General features: G+C 41.3%; 1 protein-coding gene across 2 annotated transcripts in view; it reads left to right on the forward strand.

The window, feature by feature from the left end:
• The first annotated feature begins 3,150 nt into the window (after positions 1 to 3,150).
• Positions 3,151 to 19,187, forward strand: part of SRGAP1 (SLIT-ROBO Rho GTPase activating protein 1) — a 282,606-nt gene continuing 266,569 nt past the window's right edge. For both annotated transcript variants that reach the window (XM_078449732.2, XM_078449733.2), the window contains exon 1: positions 3,151 to 3,649. In XM_078449732.2, coding sequence (XP_078305858.1) covers positions 3,583 to 3,649 — 67 coding nt within the window. In that variant the 5' untranslated portion in view covers positions 3,151 to 3,582. The remainder of the gene's footprint in view (positions 3,650 to 19,187) is intronic.

Here is a 19,187-nt window from a genome sequence, read left to right on the forward strand (position 1 = left end):
TGAACCTGCTTCATAAGTTTAAAGAACCGTCAGTTCACAGGAAGCAGAGTAAACAATTGGGAAAACCCACTTTGGAGGCAAGCTGATATGGGCTGGAATTCTGGCCCAGCCAGGCCTTCACTGGGCTTTCTAATTTCTCATCTGTAAAATGAGGACAATGGTATCTACCTTATAGGGTTCTTTTAAGAATGTATGAAAAATGCTTTGTTTTAGTGGATGGGACCCAATTTCCAACAACAGTAAGACAGTGATTTACTAATATTAGGGCATTAACACTCAAAACCATTTATTGATGGTTTATTGGACATGATGAAGTCAAAGATATTTAAGAGACTATCTCTGATTTTATTTTTTTAATCTTTTTTTTTTTAAGTTGTATTTATTTAAATAATCTCTACACCCAACATAGGGCTTGAGCTCACCACCCAGGAATCAAGAGTCACACACTCTTCTGACCTAGCCAGCCAGGTGCCCTGCCCCCTCTGTCTCTGAGTTTTAAATACCTTTCTTTCAAAGAAGATTAAAACTGAGATAATAATCACAAAGATAACTAACATCCACTGGGTCTGTACAATGGTCTGATGTTGCTATAAGCACTTTAAAGGATGATCTCAGTAAGTCCTTATCAAATCTCCGGGAGCTAGGCATTAACGCATTGTACAGACAGGAAAGTGAGGCCTGGAGAGGTGCAGTAATTTTTATCAGCTCACTCAGGAAAACTGCAGAGCTAGGATTCATCTCTGAGCACTCAGTCTTTGGGGCGTGTGCCTACCACAGTGGTTCAGGTCTACCTCCAGCTAACAATTCATTTCTAGGGGCTGCATTTTGTATTGCCAAGTTGTACTTCCCAAGTGCAAATATAAGATAAATCCAATAGCACCATGGATGGATGATATGAATCACATTTATATTTGCCTGCAATAATCACCAAAGTAAGCTGCTTATCTCTGGTCTCTCTCTTCCTATGCCCAATCCATCCTTCCACACTGCCAACAGTTATCTTTATAGAACACCTATGTGACCATGACACTACTCTACTTAAAATGTTCACTGTTGTCTGCAGAACTGTGTCTAAAAGCTCAGTATAGGAGGCCTCTCCCAGTTCACCTTGACCTTCCTTCCCAGCCTCTCTGCTTTAGATATTCTGGCTTTTCACCCAACTCTTACATAAGACAGTTAGTTCCACATGAAATTAGGACAGTCAGGGGTTCTGCAGTTAACCTCTTGTTTTGGCACTGTGGAAAAAAACTTACATTTTTTTAAAGATTTTAATTTTTAAGTAATTTCTGCACCCAACTCGGGGCTTGAACCTACAACCCTGAGATCAAGAGTTGCACGCTCCACTGACTGAACCAGCTAGGTGCCTTTTAAAAATTTTCTAAAAAAAGTAAAAACAATTTATTCCTGTATTCTGTTGTTATAATGTAAAAAAGATGTTTAAAAATTAAATTTTAAAAGCTGCACAATTAAAAACAACCTGCACAGACTATCAGTTGGAATATATAAAAATTTTCGAAATGTTTTTCACCTATCAGAGATCTGGTATTTTAGTGGAAGATAATCTTGTAACTGTATTTCCAATTGCCCCAAAGTATGATGTTCCTTTTTCCCCGTGGAACGCAACCCCTTCCCTCTCTGAGGTGGCAAACTGCTTACTATTTATCCTTCAAATCCAGTTTAAATATCACTTTTTGCCAAACCTCTTGCAGCCCATTTTTCCTTTTCAGGACTCCCAAAGCCAGGAGTGTTTCTCTTACAGTATTATTATACATACATACGTACATACATACATACATACATACATACAATATACTTTGAGATCCTTTAGAGCGGGGACCTGACCTCGGAGTCCCTAGCTCTTAGCTTGGTATTTGGCCCACAGTAAGAACGTGAAAGTTTATCACTGGATACATGAATGAATGATCAAAGTCTAAAAAATCCCTACTCTGTTTAGATCTTGCAGGGAAAACATTTGTATACTGGACACGCCTCTGAACACATCGCTTTGATAAACCAGACCCTCCCTATGTGCGAGATGATTGGAAAGGAGAAAGGAAAGGTCCCAAGTGGTAAATGTGTCCGTGAGAAAGCTGGACCACGCCTTTTCCACCACCCTAGCTCCTAGAGCTACTCCCAGGATGGGGAGAATATTGTGTTCCAGATGAGTATTTTTCTCCATCTCCACTGAAAAGCTTCACCCTCTTTTGATTTTCAGCAGCCAAGTCATTCACAATTCAGTGAGCCTCCGGTTTTCCTACTGGGGTGCAACGTCTTGGAGTCACATCCCCTCCCGTCGTGGAGAGCTCCAACTCTCGATTTCTCCGATGGATTCTGGAAAAAGGGCCTCCAGAACCCCCTGCTTCGAACCCAGGCGGCCCCGGGTGGGGAAGGGGCTTTCCAGCTGCTGAGGCTGCGGTCTGCCCCACGCGCCGAGAGGAGCCGAGCCCTAGCCCGGCGAGGCGCGGGGGGCGTCGCCTACGGCCGCCAGGGCTCGGCGCCTGGGGCGGGGCCGCGGGGGGCCGGGAGAGGCATCCATCTTCCCGGATGAGCCTGCGCTTCCTTACCAAGCGGGGCGAGGGCGAAGGGCACGGGCCACGGCGCCGCCCCTCCCGCGAGCCCTGCCCCTCTTCGCCAGGCCCCGCGGGACCCGTCCGGCCGCCGCCGCCGCCGCCGCCGCCGCCGCCGCCCGCAGTTCGCTCTCTGGGCGCGGGGAGCCGCGGGCCGTGTGCGCGCCGGCAACTTTGCGGCCGCCGGGGGCGCGGCTCCTCCCGGTGCGCGTGCGAGTGTGCAAGGCAGCGGCGGCCTCCTGGGGGCAGCAGCGGAGAGCGGGACGGGGAGAAAGAGGTAGCGTCGGCGCCCCGCGGCCAAGGAGGCAGAGGCCCCTCGCGGCGCCGGCTGTCGAGATCTAAACTCCGCCGGTGCTGCGCCCAGGACGCGTTCAGACCGCGCAGTGGCCGCCCTCCGGCCCGGCAGCAGGGACTCGCTCTAGGATTACGTTTCCTCTCGTCCGCCCGGGCGCTAGCGGCAGCTTTTGCCGACGGGGGAGCGGCGTCCGCGGCGGCAGCATCCCGGCCCGGGCGGGACCCTCGAGCGGCGGAGCCGGCGGCTGGAGCAGGAAGGGAGGGTCGCGGCGTCCGCCCTCCAGAGCCGGCCCTGCCCCCGAGCGCCCGGTGCGGGTTTGTAACAATGGTGCGGAGCGCCGGCGGGAACCCCGCGTCCGCCCAGCGGCCGTAGAGGAAGTGGCCGGCTCCGGGTGGGGTGGGCAGGGAGACGCCCCCCGCCGCTGGCTCGCGGGAGTTTGCCTGCGCGCCGGGCCTCTCCGGCCCCGAGGCCCCCCTCCCCCCCTCTCGGATCACCGACGGCAGCTCGAAGCGGAGAGTATGGTGCCGGCGCCCGGGTTAATCTAGTCCTCGGCTCGCTCCTCTTTTCCGCCTCCTCGTCTTCCTCCTCCTTTACCTCCTGTGGGTGCTGCCTCCGGGTTCCCCGTGTGTGGGAGTACAACTCTCTGCCTCTCCAAGGAGACTGGTTTGTGACGACCGAACAGAACTTGCCCATTGAAAGCGGACCCAGAACAGCTGGATAATGTCCACTCCGAGCAGATTCAAGAAGGACAAAGAGATCATAGCCGAGTATGAAAGTCAAGTCAAAGGTAAGGATGGGAGCGGCTGCCTTGCTCCTTTTGTGTGCCTTCTTGTCATTGTGCTCGAGGAGTTGCATTTCTAACTTGGTGTCTGCGTTGGAGGAAGGCGGTGAGGGACAGCCAGAGCTTCTGGTTGAGCCACCCTGGGCTTCGTTCAAGCCCATCCCCGTCCCAGTCCCGTCAAGCCCACGGGGAGCTGGAAACCGGGTGGCTTTCTCCGACTCCTAGAGCGCACCTCCAGGAGAGAGAGAACTGGCTGTAACTTAACCACCACCTTCAGCCGGGCAACTTAACACGGGAGGCAGGCGGCAGCCGTGGTTGCTGGCCAGTTACCCTCTTCCTCCTCCTCGTTACTCTTTTTAACTGGTATCTTTGTCACGTTATTTTTAAGGAATCATTTTCCTGAAGTCTGGACATCAAGTGGTCCGGAGCTTCATTGAGTGCAGACGATTTTAGACCTTTACGTTGTTCGCTATTAATTTATTAGGGCGAGTCCGCCGTTTAGAAAACAGCTCCCTGAAAGCCTGGCTGTTAAACCAAGCGGGGACTAGTGGAATCTGACTCCTCCTTTACAATGGGCCAGAATTCAGTGCCATCTTCCACACTCACCCGGGAGTATTGCTTTATCATTTGCTGGAAGCTACTTGCATGTAAAATGAAGGTTTGGATATTTAAGTGGTAGTTTCAGTCCATTTACATTGTCAACTAATGAAGGAACCTAATTAAGGTTGATTAAGCATTTTTACTTAATGTACCTTGGGTTTTTAAAAATGGATTTTCTCTCTGCTACAAGTATTTTGTGTTGCTGTTGAAGTGTTTAATGAACATCTATCTCTGCTGTGTTTGTTTTTTTGTCTTTTTTTTTGTTTGTTTTTTTCATCTTCTGTGGTCTCTCCTGGGTGGATTTTCCCTATTGAGACAATGGATGGAGTGTTGAGGTTGATGCTGTGCTTTGGAATATTCACTGCAAAGTTCATAACAATTGCTATGCAGACACCTGTGTTTTTTCTGATACAGTCTTCTAAAAGGGCTGCTGAGAGAGGCACTCCTTACTTGCCTTGGGAAAGGCAGGAGCAGCCTGGGTGTTCTTTTGTGTGGTCCAGTTGTGGAAATGCCCAGAGTCCTATGCGAGGACCTGGTGGACCCTCCATGCCCTGAGGGTGGATTTGGACCCACTCATCTAGGCCACCAACAAAGGCCGTGTGGAAGCCCAGGGACTCATGCTTTCCTTTAGGCTAACCCCTATAAAGGATGTAAGCTAAACACTGTTCAGGGAACCGATTTTTAACTGCTTGTAATTAAGATAATTTCTACTTACAGCAACTGGTTACACTGACATGGAAGTTAGGATAGCAGAGGAGTAATTATTTCCTTAGTGACAGGTAAACTTTTTCATAAGCAGAACCTCTCTTAATGTTACTCCAGCACGGCCTGAACAACCTTTCATTTTAAGGTGGAACTCTTGTTCCTCATCACCATTCCTTGTGCAAGGTTTTGCACATGGCTCTTTGTGGTAGATCATGGAGGGATGGTAGTCTGGCTTTCTTGCTGCCTGGAGCACCGGCTGGCAGAATGCACTTTCAAGTATTGGCTTAGTTATTTCTGTTCTAAGCTCATTTGTCCATGATCAAGTCCTTATATGAAAAATAGTTTCATGGTTAATTTCTTTCAGAATGTGAATTCTATTGTTACATGATTACTAATGTGCTTGAGATACAGGCCCTCTACACTGATTAAAAATCAATAAAATGGGATGTGTTGCAATGTTTACAATGCGTCTATCAAATCCAATGCAAGGAAAAATTATGAAGACGGTGAAGATTATTTTTGGAACAAATTCAGCCCCATAGAAAGTGATCCCTAGTCCTCTCAACCTTCCTCATTTACACAGACCTACAGCCTGAAAGAGGCTGCTGTATGACTCTGACACCTGACCTGCCCTTCTCATCAGGACCTGCGTCCAGACTATCTGCTTTCACACATCCTATGTCTAACCCACATCATCCTACCCATATGCAGTTATGGGAATAGGGTAATACAGTGGAGTTGGATCACGTACACCTTTAAGGGCACCAGTACACCTGCACTTCTAGGCAAAATCAAGATCAAGTGGGACAAAAATGACCGTGAAATAGTGCATGAGGCCAAGCTGTCCCATGCAGTGACAGTAGGTTCCTTACTAGGGATGTGGAATGCAGGACTCTGATTTTCTGTTGTATTTCCTGAGTCCCTCTTTAAGGGTGAACATCTTACCCTGGCAGAGTGCTAGTGTGCTGTTTAAAGATACGTGGTTTTGGAACAACTACCTCTTTTAATTCCAGCCAACTATTTCATCTGATGATAAACAAAAGAAATGTGGCCTGTTTGATTGCTAACAGAAAACCAGCTGTGCTGGACCCAGAAGACATAGGTTTGTTCCCTGTGAATAAAGTCATATATATTGGACTCTCTGGGTGACTCTCTGGGTAAGGGTGATTTCAAGAGTCATTTTTTATTATGTGTGATTTTTTTTTTTAACCTTCTGACTTAAAACTTAATACCCTGGAGTATTGTTCTTTCTTTCTCTCTCCCATTTCCCTGATACCAGTTGCACGTATCTCAGAATTTCTGAGATAATGATTTGATCTCAAGGAGTGACTCCAGATGTGGGATTTTGCCAGTGTGGCTGCCTGCACATGTTTTAGGAACAGACTTCCCGGAGCTGTTCTCAACTGTGGAAAGAACCATCATAGGTGACAGTGTGTAATTTTACATATAAAAACCATATACATCTAGTTAGATATGTCATGGTAAGTCACTTAGTTTCTGACTTTTGGTTGTCTTACCTATAAGATAAGGAGTTTGGATTCCCTCATTTCTAAGATGTCGTGTCAATTCAATTCAATTAATAACTTAGAAAAATTTTCAAGCCTTTTGTGTTTCATTTACTACCTGGTTTGGTGGGGCTGGGGTGGGAATCACCTTTGCTTTCACTTTTTAAAAAAAATAACCAGTTCACAAACACTATACGTTATTTGAGTTCTCAGAAAATTAAAATGTAATGCAATAGGGAATACAGAAAAATAATAAAACCGTGTTCAGAAAAGCATAGCACACAATTGTAAGAGGGGGTAGAATTGTGAATTATACACATTATCAAAGAATAGATTGGTCTAAATCAGGGACAAAAGGCACCCCCCCCCCCTTAAATTTAAAAGGAGTGTGTTAGCTAGGAGAAGAAAGACTATTTCATGCATGTTAGTCAACTTCTCAAAGATTTAGAATCCAGAGAAGTTAATCTCTTGTTTGTGGGGGCTCTTAAAAAGCTACTTGTCTGGAGAAGTGTATGAAACTCCTATCAGTTGACTGTTACTTGTTAGCATCTCTGGCAAAAAGCTTAGCAGTAGAAAAGATCATAACAACTGGCTAACAGAAGGTTTGGAGATTATCTGGATTTTAGTATTCTATGCAATTTTTGAATTCTGCAGCAAAAGTATTGTGGCTCACATAAAAAAACTACTAGCTCCCATATAGGAGCCAAAAGAATCAAAAAACACATTTTGTGAGGTGGAACTCATGAACGAGAGGTTGTGTTTGTTTTTAATAATGCATGTTGTTAGTTGCTAAGAATTGACAGCTATTATTTGCAGTATTTTCTCAGGGATAATCTCCTACTCATCTACATGCCATATGTGCAGGAAGTGCCAAGAAAATCTGTTCTTCTTCGACCACTCTGCTGCCTGAACTACAAATAGTACATTTTGGTAGCAGATGGAACACGAGGAAATGCCAATTCAATTTGATATGACCCCATGTCATGCAGTGGGTTTCAACAGGAAAAAGTGCTGCTGTCACTAATATGGAACCTGTGTCTGCATCTGATGTCCTTTCACGTAACCTTTAATAGAAAACAGCAACAACTTAAATTATGAATTAAAACTTTATAGCTGGGAGGGACATGAAACATTTCCTGTCCAACCCATTCATTTATACGATGCAAGGAAGCATAATGATAGAGTTACACAATTAACATACCTGGGGCTAAAAACCCAGGTCGTTTGTTTTCAGGAACAATGATTTACTTTTAGATTCCTCACAAAGTACAGCAGGAGATAGAACACTTCACTATTTAGACTTTACATTCATTGAAGGAATCCTAGTTGGACCTAGAAGAGAACAGCAACGCCTCTGGTCTGTTAACAGGAGGAGTTAATTAAATTGATTAGCCGTAACTAAGTTGTTTTTTTCACCAAGATCATTTCAAGAAACCACAATGCGCGGGCAGCGGCTTCACATGCTTGCCTTAAGATCAGGGGAAAAAATATGGTGAATATGTACAATTGTAACTTCCTTGAAATTTTGGTCAAACTAATGCCAGCTAGTGTAGTAAGCCCTGTTACGTTGCCCGGAAACCCTGATTAGTTTCATGAACTTCAAAATCTATTAAGGAATAGTTTGGGAGAAATTTTTGAGCAGAACACGTCCTTCTGAAATACAGATGCAAGTTGGCATGTGCTACAGCATGATAAATCTCAGTTCTGGCAATCGAGATTGGTTTGCTTACTCTTGTGAAGTGTTGACCAGTATGGGGGGCACACGTTTTCAACTCTGGTTCTGGTTTGCGAGTCTGCTTTGTAGCTTCACCAGACCCTTTTCTGATTTCATTCATGCTACCTATTTCACTTCTGTTCAGACAATTAAAAATTAAGGTAAAGAGAGTAAACTGTATATCTCCTTACTCTATTTTTGTTTTCATTTTTTGAGGTAAAAGGTGGGATCAGGGATCGTTGTTTGAGAACACTTTTAATCATTTGAAAGTATTTGTTTGTTGGTCTGGAGTTACTTTCTACTTTGTTGACAACATATATATGCACTCCTGTTGATATTTCAGGATGGGAGGAAAGAAAACATCACGTTTAAATTTTTTTTTTTTTTAACGTTTATTTATTTTTGAGACAGAGAGAGACAGAGCATGAACGGGGGAGAGGCAGAGAGAGAGGGAGACACAGAATCGGAAGCAGGCTCCAGGCTCTGAGCCATCAGCCCAGAGCCCGATGCGGGGCTTGAACTCACGGACCGTGAGATCGTGACCTGAGCTGAAGTCGGACGCTCAACCGACTGCACCACCCAGGCTCCCCAGAACATCATGTTTAAGAGCACAGATTTTGGTGTTAGTCATCCAGCCCTGCCACTGATCACACGCGTGGTCTCTGAGAGTCCATTTCTTCATCTGTAAAATGGGGCTGATAATAGTACTTACCTTCTTGTTTTTCTAAGGTTTCAATGAGGTGATTTGTAGAAAGCTTTGTCACAGGCTTGCACATAATAAATAGTCAGTAAAAATTAGTCCTTGTCTGTTTAATTTTAGTTTTCTTTATATTTCAACTGCTTCTTTGTTACATTCTGACTTAAATGAGCTTTTTGAAATTCAAATAAGTAATCACCAGCCTGCTACCGGAATAAATCCCAAAGTGGGCGAATCTTTAATCATTCTGATAAAGTCCCATGTACTTTTGGAATGGCGTATATAAAAAGGGAAATGTGGTAGGCAAACCAGAGAGATCCCCAGCAGCTTATAAGTGGATTTTTTGTTGTCATTTTTCATCCAAGTAACAGAGCCTAAAAGCCTACTTCCTGAGCTGCCGTGTGTTGGCTTGCAACTTTTGTTTTAAATTTTCTTTACCTTTGTTCAGTGACATTTTATGGGAAGTGAAAACTGGTCCAGTCAGCAGATTTTATTTACTGGTGGTAAAAAGGATTCTTATGACATCGGATCAAGTCACTGGTTTAATTTCAGGGTCTTGAGAAAAATATTTTTTAAATCAATATGGAAATGAAGAATTGATTTATAACTGTGAATTTGATTCTTCATGAGACAGTACTTTGTTCTTTTCCAGTTTTATTGAAGTATAATTGACATATAACAGAAAGTACTATGACAATAGAATTTATTATTTATGTATCTTTCATACCTTTTAGTATAGGGCTTTATTAAATATTTCTTGAGTGGGTAGAGTGATACTTGGATTATCATTCCTTTATAGTATGTTAACATGGTGATCATTGAAAATTATGGAGGGTGTCCAATAAAGTATTACCACAGAAATAAACTGAATTCAAGTAGTGTGTAACTTCTTTAGAAAGTCATAAAGTTAAAACCAAACTAAATGTCCAACAGTGGGGAATGGTTAACTAAATTCCACTGGGGATGGTTAACTAACTTATACACATGGAATGTTATGCAGTCATTAACAGTAGTTTTTTTTTTTTTTCAGTTTATTTATTTTGGGGGGGGGCAGAGAGAGAGAGGGAGAGAGAGAATACCAAGTGAGGGGCTCAGTCCCACAGGCTGTAAGATCATGCCCTGAGCCAAAATCAAGAGTCAGATACTTAACCGACTGAGCCGCCCAGGTGCCCCAACAGTTTTTGAAGAACATTTTGGTACGGAGAAATATTTTATTATTTTTTTTTTATTTTTTATTTTTTGTTAAATATTTATTTTTGAGAGACAGAGAGTGCAAGTGGCAGAGGGGCAGCGAGAGGGGGACAGAGGATCCAAAGCAGGCTCTGCATTGACAGCAGTGAACCTGATATGGGGCTCAAACTCACGAACTGGGAGATCATGACCTGAATTAAAGTCACTCAACTGACTGAGCCACCCAGGTGCACCTGGAGAAATATAATAGTTGAAAAAAAAGACTATAAAAGGATGGTGAAATAAGAATGAAAAATAATCACACCAGCAGCTACCAGTTAGAGTGCTCGTGGTGTGCAGGTCACTGTTGTGGCTGCTTTGCATGAGTGGGGCTGAGCTTCACATGCACATAGTCGGCTGTAATGCATGGTGGAAGGAATTTCTGGTTCTCTTCCTTCTCGGTATATGTTGTACTTCCTGTGTTTTTGGCAGTATACCTTGGTAAGTCAACTGGTTTAATGCCAGAATCTCACCTTGAGCTCCACCCTCTTTCAGGATGGGGATGGGACAAAGTAAATCCAAGCAAAACTTGATCTTTGGCTTGAACCTCTGCTGATCACATTTGTCCACAGCACAGTTTCAAACTTCTGGTTTGCTTACAACTTAGTGATATATTTTGGTTTTGCTTTGCTTTGAGTTCAGCTAGTGTGTATGTGTGTGTGTGTGTGTGTGTGTGTGCGTGCGCATGTGCGTGTGTGTGTCTGTTAGGAATAGCAACTTCTCTTTTCTTTTTTTGGTGAAATGTATATACAAATAAGTATAGACAATGATTATTCACAACTAAAAAAATAAAATTAATACCTGAGCTGTTAGCTCAGCTGTTAGACACATTTTCAGTGTCTTAGAAATCCCATGTTGCCCTTTTCCTGACAAATCTTCCTTCATCCCATGGACTGCCCCCCCCCCCCAACAATTCTGATGAATTTAGTGTTAAAGTCATTCCCTTATTTTCTTTACAATTTATGACCATTTTATAGTTTCCTTTATTGTGTGTGTGTGTGTGTGTGTGTGTGTGTGTGTGTGTGTCAGAAAGGGGGGGAGGGGCAGGGAGGGGGAGAGAGAATACCAAGCAGGCTCTGCACTTTCAGCTCAGAGCCTGATGTAGGGCTCAAACCCATGAACCTCGAAAAACCATAAAATACCTAGGAATAAATCTAACCAAAGACGTGAAAAATCTATACCTGAAAACTATAGAAACCTTATGAAAGAAATTGAAGAAAACACAAAAAAATGGAAAAAGATTCCATGCCTCTGGATAGGAAGTACAAATATTGTGAAAATGTCGATACTACCTAAAGCAATCTATATATTCAATGCAATCCCTATCAAAGTAACACCAGCATTCTTCACAGAGCTGGAACAAATAATCCTAAAATTTGTATGGAACCAGAAAAGACCCCGAATAGCCAAAGCGATCTTGAAAAAGAAAACCAAAGCAGGAGGCGTCACAATCCCAGACTTAAAGCTGTACTACAAAGCTATAATCATCAAGACAGTATGGTACTGGCACAAGAACAGACACTCTGATCAATGGAACAGAGTAGAGAACCCAGAAATGGACCCACAAACGTATGTCCAACTAACCTTTGACAAAGCAGGAAAGAATATCCATTGGAATAAAGACAGTCTCTTCAGCAAGTGGTGCTGGGAAAACTGGAAAGCAACATGCAGAAGAATGAACCTGGACCACTTTCTTACACCATACACAAAAATAAACTCAAAGTGGACAAAAGACCTCAATGTAAGACAGGAAGCCATCAAAATCCTCGAGGAGAAGGCAGGCAAAAACCTCTTTGATCTTGGCCGCAGCAACTTCTTACTCAACATGTCTCTGGAGGCAAGGGAAACAAAAGCAAAAATGAACTACTGGGACCTTATCAAAATAAAAAGCTTCTGCACAGTGAGGGAAACAATACACAAAAGTAAAAGGCAACCAACAGAATGGGAGAAGATATTTGCAAACGACATATCAGATAAAGGGTTAGTATCCAAAATCTATAAAGAACTTATCAAACACAACACCCAAGAAACAAATAATCCAGTGAAGAAATGGGCAAAAGACATGAATAGACACTTCTCCAAAGAAGACATCCAGATGGCCAACCGACACATGAAAAAATGCTCAACATCACTCATCATCAGGGAGATACAAATCAAAACCACATTGAGATACCACCTTATACCTGTCACAGTGACAACTCAGGCAACAACAGATGTTGGAGAGGATGTGGAGAAAGAAGATCTCTTTTACATTGTTGGTGGCAATGCAAGCTGGTGCAGCCACTCTGGAAAACAGTATGGAGGTTCCTCAAAAAACTAAAAATAGAACTACCCTCTGACCCAGCAATTGCACTACTAGGCGTTTATCCACAGGATACAGGTGTGCTGATTCGAAGGGACACATGCACCCCCATGTTTATAACAGCACTATCAACAATAGCCAAAGTATAGAAAGAGCCCAAATGTCCACAGATGGATGAATGGATATAAAAACAGGGAGGGGGACAAAACAGAAGAGACTCCTAAATATGGAGAACAAACTGAGGGTTGCTGGAGGGGTTGTGGGAGGGGGGATGGGCTAAATGGGTAAGGGGCACTAAGGAATCTACTCCTGAAATCATTGTTTCACTCTATGCTAACTAATTTGGATGTAAATTTTAAAAAATAAAGAATAAAATAAAAATAAAAATAAAATAAATAAACATTAAAAAAAACCCAACAAACCCATGAACCTCAAGATCATGACCTGAGCGGAAATCAAGAATCCAATGCTTAACCAAATGAGCCACCCAGGCGCTCCTCCTTTATGGTTTTGTTGTATGTTGTGTTTGTACATGAAGAATACAGAGCTGTTTAGGGGCACCAGTCTTAGTTTAGTCAGTAGAGCATACGACTCTTGATCTTGGGGTTGTGAGTTTGAGCCCCCATAACGGGCATAGAGATTATGTAAAAAAAAAATACAGAGCAGTTTGAACATGTACCAGATGTTTTCATGGTATTGAGAAATTGATATTACTTAAAAAATTAAAATAATAGTATTTTGGCATGTATAAAAAATCTTTATCTTTTGAGTATACATGCTGATATATTTATGGGTGAAATTATGGTGTCTAGGATATGCTACAGAATAATCTGGGGGAAGGTGAAATAGGTAGGAATACAGATAAAATAAGATTGTCCATGAATTAATAATCATTGAGTATGTGGGGTTCACTATATTATTCTCTTATTTTTGAGAGTGTTTACAATTTTTCCTAATAAAAAATTTTAAGTGTTCTTACGACTTCCATTTTTCACTCAATATTATGATATTAAGATTAATCCACACGAATGTGTGCAGCTGTAGTTAATTTATTTTCATTGGTGTATTTATTCCAGTGTGTAAAAATAGTCTATTCATTCGGTATGACATTTGGGTTATTTGTAGTTTTTTGCTATTATGAATAATAATATCCTATAGGTGTCTCCTGGTGTACATTTCTCTAGGTATACTTACTGAGTCATAAGGAATGAGCATGTTCAACTTTACTAGGTAATGTCAGACTTTTCTCAAAATCCTGGGTATTTACACTCTTCCCAGGAATGGATCAGAACTCTGCATCCTGAAACACTGTGGAGCAACGGATTATTTAAGGTAAATGCTAAACTGTTATACTAAAGAGAACCCTAGAAGACAGCAATGTAAAAACATAGAGATTTTTCTTTTTTCCTTCCTTCCCTTTGTTCCCTATTTCCCTTATTTCCTTTCTTTCCTTTGTCTCTTGTACCACGTTCTGAAGGTGTGTGATCCAGGCCATCAGAATTGCTTTGCTTCATTAAATTATTGGAATTTTCTCCACCTTGTTGGTCTGCTGTCACCTAGGGAACTGAACTTGTCTCCCTGGTTGAAACTGGGTCTTAAGTATATCCGTGTTCTAGCTCATGGGAAGGAAAAGGAGTCTTGAGGAGCACGTGCCCCAGTGTTTTAAAACCCAGGCCACAAGTAGCACACACAATTTTCATTCATTGAACGAGTGAGAATTTAGTCACATGGCCACATCTGCTATAGGGGAGATTGGCAAACATAGTCTGTCTGGACAGCCTGGTTTCCTGCTACGACTCTGTGACCATGGCAGAAGGAGAGGAAGATTTTAAATAGAACTACACTATGACCCCAGCAATTGCATTACTAGGTATTTATCCAAAGGATACAAAAATACTGATTCAAAGGGGCACATGCACCCCAACATTTTTTTAGTAAATCTTTCAAAAACAATTTCTTTTAAGTTTGTTTATGTTGAGAGAAAAAAAGAGAGAGCTCAAGTGGGGTAGGGGCAGAGAGAGAGGAGAGAGAGAATCCCAAGCAGGCTCCACACTGTCAGCACAGAGCCTGAAGCAGGGCTTGAAGTCAACTATGAGATCATGACCTGAGCTGAGATCAAGAGTTGGACATGCAACCAGCTGAGCCACCCAGGCACCCCTACCCTCCAGTGTGTATGGCAGCATTATCAATAATAGCCAGACTATGAAGAGATCCCAAATGTCCGTCAGCTGATGAAGAAAGACGATGTTATACATACATAATGGAATATTACTCAGTCATCAAAAAGAATGAAGTCTTGCCATTTGCGACAACATAGATACAACTAGAGTATATTAATCTAAGCGTAATAAATCAGTCAGTGAAAGACAAATACCATATTATTTCACTCATATGTGGAATTTTAGAAACAAAAGAGATGAAGGGAAGGGAAGGAGAAATAAAATAAGGGGCACCTTGGTGGCTCAGTTGGTTAAGCGGCTGACTTCAGCTCAGGTCATGTTCTCACAGTTTGTGAGTTCGAGCCCCACATCAGGCTCTGTGCTGATAGCTCAGAGCCTGGAGCCTGCTTCAGATTTTGTGTCTTCCTCTCTCTCTGCCCCTTCCCCACTTGTGTGCATGCTCTCTCTCTCTGTCTCTCAAAAAATAAGTAAATAAGTAAGTAAATAAGTAAATAAACATTCAAAAAAGATAAAAACAGAGAGGGAGGCATAACACATTTTTTAAAAGAAGTTTATTTATTTATTTTGAGAGAGCAAGAGAGTGTGTGCCTGCAAGTGGGGAAGGGGCAGAGAGAGGAAGAGAGAGTATGCCAAGCAGGTTCTGAGCTGTCAGCACAGAGTGCAACACAGGGCTCAAACCCATGAACCATAAGCTCATGACCTGAGCTGAAACCAAGAGTTGGACTGTCAACCAACTGAGCCAGCCAGGTACCCCAAGAGACTCTTAATTATAGAGAACAAACTGAGAGTTGCTGGAGGGGCGGTGGGTGGGGGATGGGCCAGATGGGTGATGGGCATTAGGGAGGGCACTCGTGATGAGCACTGGGTATTATATACAAGGGACAAATCACTAAATCTCCTGAAACCAATACCATATGTTAACTAGCTTGAATTTAAATACAAATTTGGAAGAAAGAAAAAAGATTTTTAAAAAATTTATTTTGAAAAAGAGAGTGTCAGTGGAGGAGAGACAGAGAGAGGGAGAGAGTGAGAATCCCAAGCAGGGACTGCGTCATCAGTGCAGAACACGACACAGGGCTTGAATTCACAAACCATGAGATCATGATCCGAGCCAAAGTCTGAAGTTTAACCAAATGAGTCACCCAGGTGCTCCAAGGAGAGGAAGATTTTAGTGGACAATAAGCAGTTAGCAATAAAGATAGGTTTTTTGGAGAGGCAATCTATTTGGGGGCGAAATGGTATTTTAATTTGTATGTGTTTCATTGCTAATAAGGTAGAACATCTTCCCTGAATAGCTAAGGCACTCCTGAAAAAACCAAAGCTGGAGGCATCACAGTCCTGGACTTCAAGATATGTTACAAAGCTGTAATAATCAAGATAGTATGGTACTGGCACAAAACAGACCCTTAGATCAATGGAACAGAATAGAGAACCCAGAAATGGACTCACAAATATATGGCCAACTAATCTTTGACAAAGCAGGAAAGAATATCCAACGGAATAAAGAAAGTCTCTTCAGCAAATGGTGTTGGGAAAACTGGACAGCGACATGCAGAAAAATGAGCCTGGACCACTTTCTTACACCATACACAAAAATGAACTCAAAATGGATGAAAGATCTAAACGTAAGTTAGGAAGCCATCAAAATCGTGGAGGAGAAACCTCTTTGACCTCGGCCACAGCAACTTCTTACTCAGCATGTCTCTGGAGGCAAGGAAAACAAAACCAAAAATGAACTATTGGGACCTCATCAGTATAAAAAGCTTCTGCACAGCAAAGGAAACAATCAGCAAAACTAAAATGCAGCCAATGAAATGGGAGAAGATATTTGGAAATGACATCTCATATAAAGATTAGTGTTCAAAATCTGTAAAGAACTTACCAAACACAACACCCAAAAAAACAAATAATCCAGTGAAGAAATGGGCAAAAGACATGAATCGACACTTTTCCAAACAGGGCATCCAGATGGCCAACCAACACGTGAAAAAATGCTCAACATCACTCATCATCAGGGAAATACAAATCAAGACCACAATGAGATACCACCTCACACTTGTCAGAATGGCTAACAGTAACAACTCAGGCAGTAACAGATATTGGTGAGGATGTGGGAAAAGAGGAACCCTTTTGCCCTGCTGGTGGGAATGCAAACTGGTGCAGCCACTCTGGAAAACAGTATGGAGGTTCCTCAAAAAATTAAAAATAGAATTACTCTATGACCCAGCAATTGCACTGCTAGGTGCTTACCTAAAGGATACAAGTGTGCTGTTTTGAAAGGGCATGTGCACCCCAGTGTTTATAGCTGTGCTATCAACAATAGCCAAAGTATGGAAAGAGCCAAAATGTCCATCAATGGATGAATGGATAAAGAAGATGTGGTATCTATGTACAATGGAGTATTACTGGGCAATCAAAAAGAATGAAATCTTGCCGTTTGCAATAACATGGATGGAACCAGAGGGTATTATGCTAAGTGAAATTAGAGAAAGACAAATATCATAATGACTTCACTTATATGTGGAATTTAAGATATAAAACATTAACATAAGGGAAGGGAAGCAAAACTAATATAAAAACAGGGAGGGGGACAAGACAGAAGAGACTATATTTAAGAAGAGACTCTTAAATACAGAGAACAAACTGAGGGTTGCTGGAGGGGTTGCGGGAGGGGGGATGGGCTAAGTGGGTAAGGGGCATTAAGGAAGACACTTGTAGGGATGAGCACTGGGTGTTATACATAGGGGATGAATCACTGAATGCCACTCCTGAAATCATTATTGTGCTATATGCTAATTAACTTAGATGTAAATTAAAAAAAAAAAAGAGCATCTTTTCACATTTTGGCTGGCTATGTGTTTTTGTCACTAAAATACTTATATCTTTGCCCATTTATCTGTTAGTTTGTCTTCTCGTTGATTTTTTAGTTTTCTTTTTAGTATGTTCTCAATATTAATTTCTTATCAATTATAACTACTGCAAATATCTTCATCATGGTTGTAGCTTATACTTTCACAATTATAAAAGATATCTTTTGATAAACAGAGGTTGTTTAAATTTATTAGATGTATCAATTATTAACCTATGTTTGGTGTTTAAGCAATTCTTTCCCTACTTTGAAGTCAGAAAGATATCTGTCTACATACTGTTTTAAAATTTTATTTTTGACAAATTAATGGGGTTTTAATTCATCTGAAGTTTATTTTTCATACTGTGAGCTAGGGATATATTTTCATTTCTTTTTCATATGAATGGCCAAATTTATTTTTTTAGTTTTATTTGCTAAATAGTTTCTTATTTTATTTTACCTTCTTTGATTTTGTTTTGTCTTATTTTGTGTAATTTTTAAAGTAAGCTCTGTGCCTATTGTGGGACTTGAACTCAGGACCCTGAGATCAAGAGTTGCATGCTCTACTGACTGAACCACCCAGGTGTCCCCTAGTTCCTTCTGTCCTGATTACAGTTTCATATGTGCATGAATTTATCTCTGGGTACTGTTATGTTTCATTGGTTAGTTATAGGTTACTGCACCAGTATTACATTCTTTTAATTACAGTAGCTTTATAATAACTCTTTATATCTGATAGGCCAAATCTTCCTTACTTATTTTTTCAGAACTACCTTGGGGATCTTGGTCTTTTCTCTTCCATATACATTTTAGCATCAGCTTTTCCTTCCCTGGGAAACCTACAGGCATTTTGATTGAAATTGTGTGACATTGTAAGTCAACTAGAAGGGAGTTAGCATCTATATAATATTAGTTCTTCCTATGCATTAATGTGAATATTTCTCCATTTACTTAGTTCTTGTTAAAATGTCTTACTATAAAGTTTTATATTTTCTATGTTTTTATTAGATTTATTTCATGATATTTTTATTATTAATGTTCATGAGATCTCTTCTAAAATTGTTTTCTGTTATACAGAAATGCAGTTTATTTTTGCATATTGGTCTCATATCACACCACTTTGCTGGTCTATTACTATGTCTAATTCTTTTTTTTTCTTTTTTGTAAAAAAATTATTTGCAAAGCAAGACAGTTTTATTTCCCACTTTCCAAACTTTATGGCTTTAATTTATTTTTCTTGTATTTTTGCCCTAGACAGAATTTGGAGTACAAAGTTAATAAAAGTGGTGACTTTGGCATTCTTTTCTTGTTCTCGATTTAAAGGGATTGGTTTTAAGCTTGTCCTCCCTTAAAGGATGATGATTGTTTTCGGTTTATTATAGGCATTTTTCATCAGGTTAAGTATAATCTCTTATATTTCTTGTTTACTTGAGATTTTAATCATTAATAGGTGGTTGAATGTTATCTTTTTTTCTTTTTGTGTCTATTAATACTTTTTCTTTAATCTGTTAATGTGTTGAGTAATGTTTATAGGTTGCCTAATATTAAACCATCTTTGCATTCTAGAATTAAATTGTCTTCACTGTTGTATTTTATGTATATAAAAACAGTTGGAGGGGCACCTGGGTGGCTCAGTTGGTTAAGCATCAGGCTCTTGGTTTCAGCTCATGTCATTATCTTGTGATTCATGAGATCAAGCCATGTCTTGCTCCTAGCTGACAACTCAGAGCCTGCTTGGAAGTATATCTCTTCTTTCTCTCTGC

Source organism: Panthera onca, chromosome B4 (assembly GCF_046562875.1).
Source record: "Panthera onca isolate mPanOnc1 chromosome B4, mPanOnc1 haplotype 2, whole genome shotgun sequence".
Classification (NCBI taxonomy): domain Eukaryota; kingdom Metazoa; phylum Chordata; class Mammalia; order Carnivora; family Felidae; genus Panthera; species Panthera onca.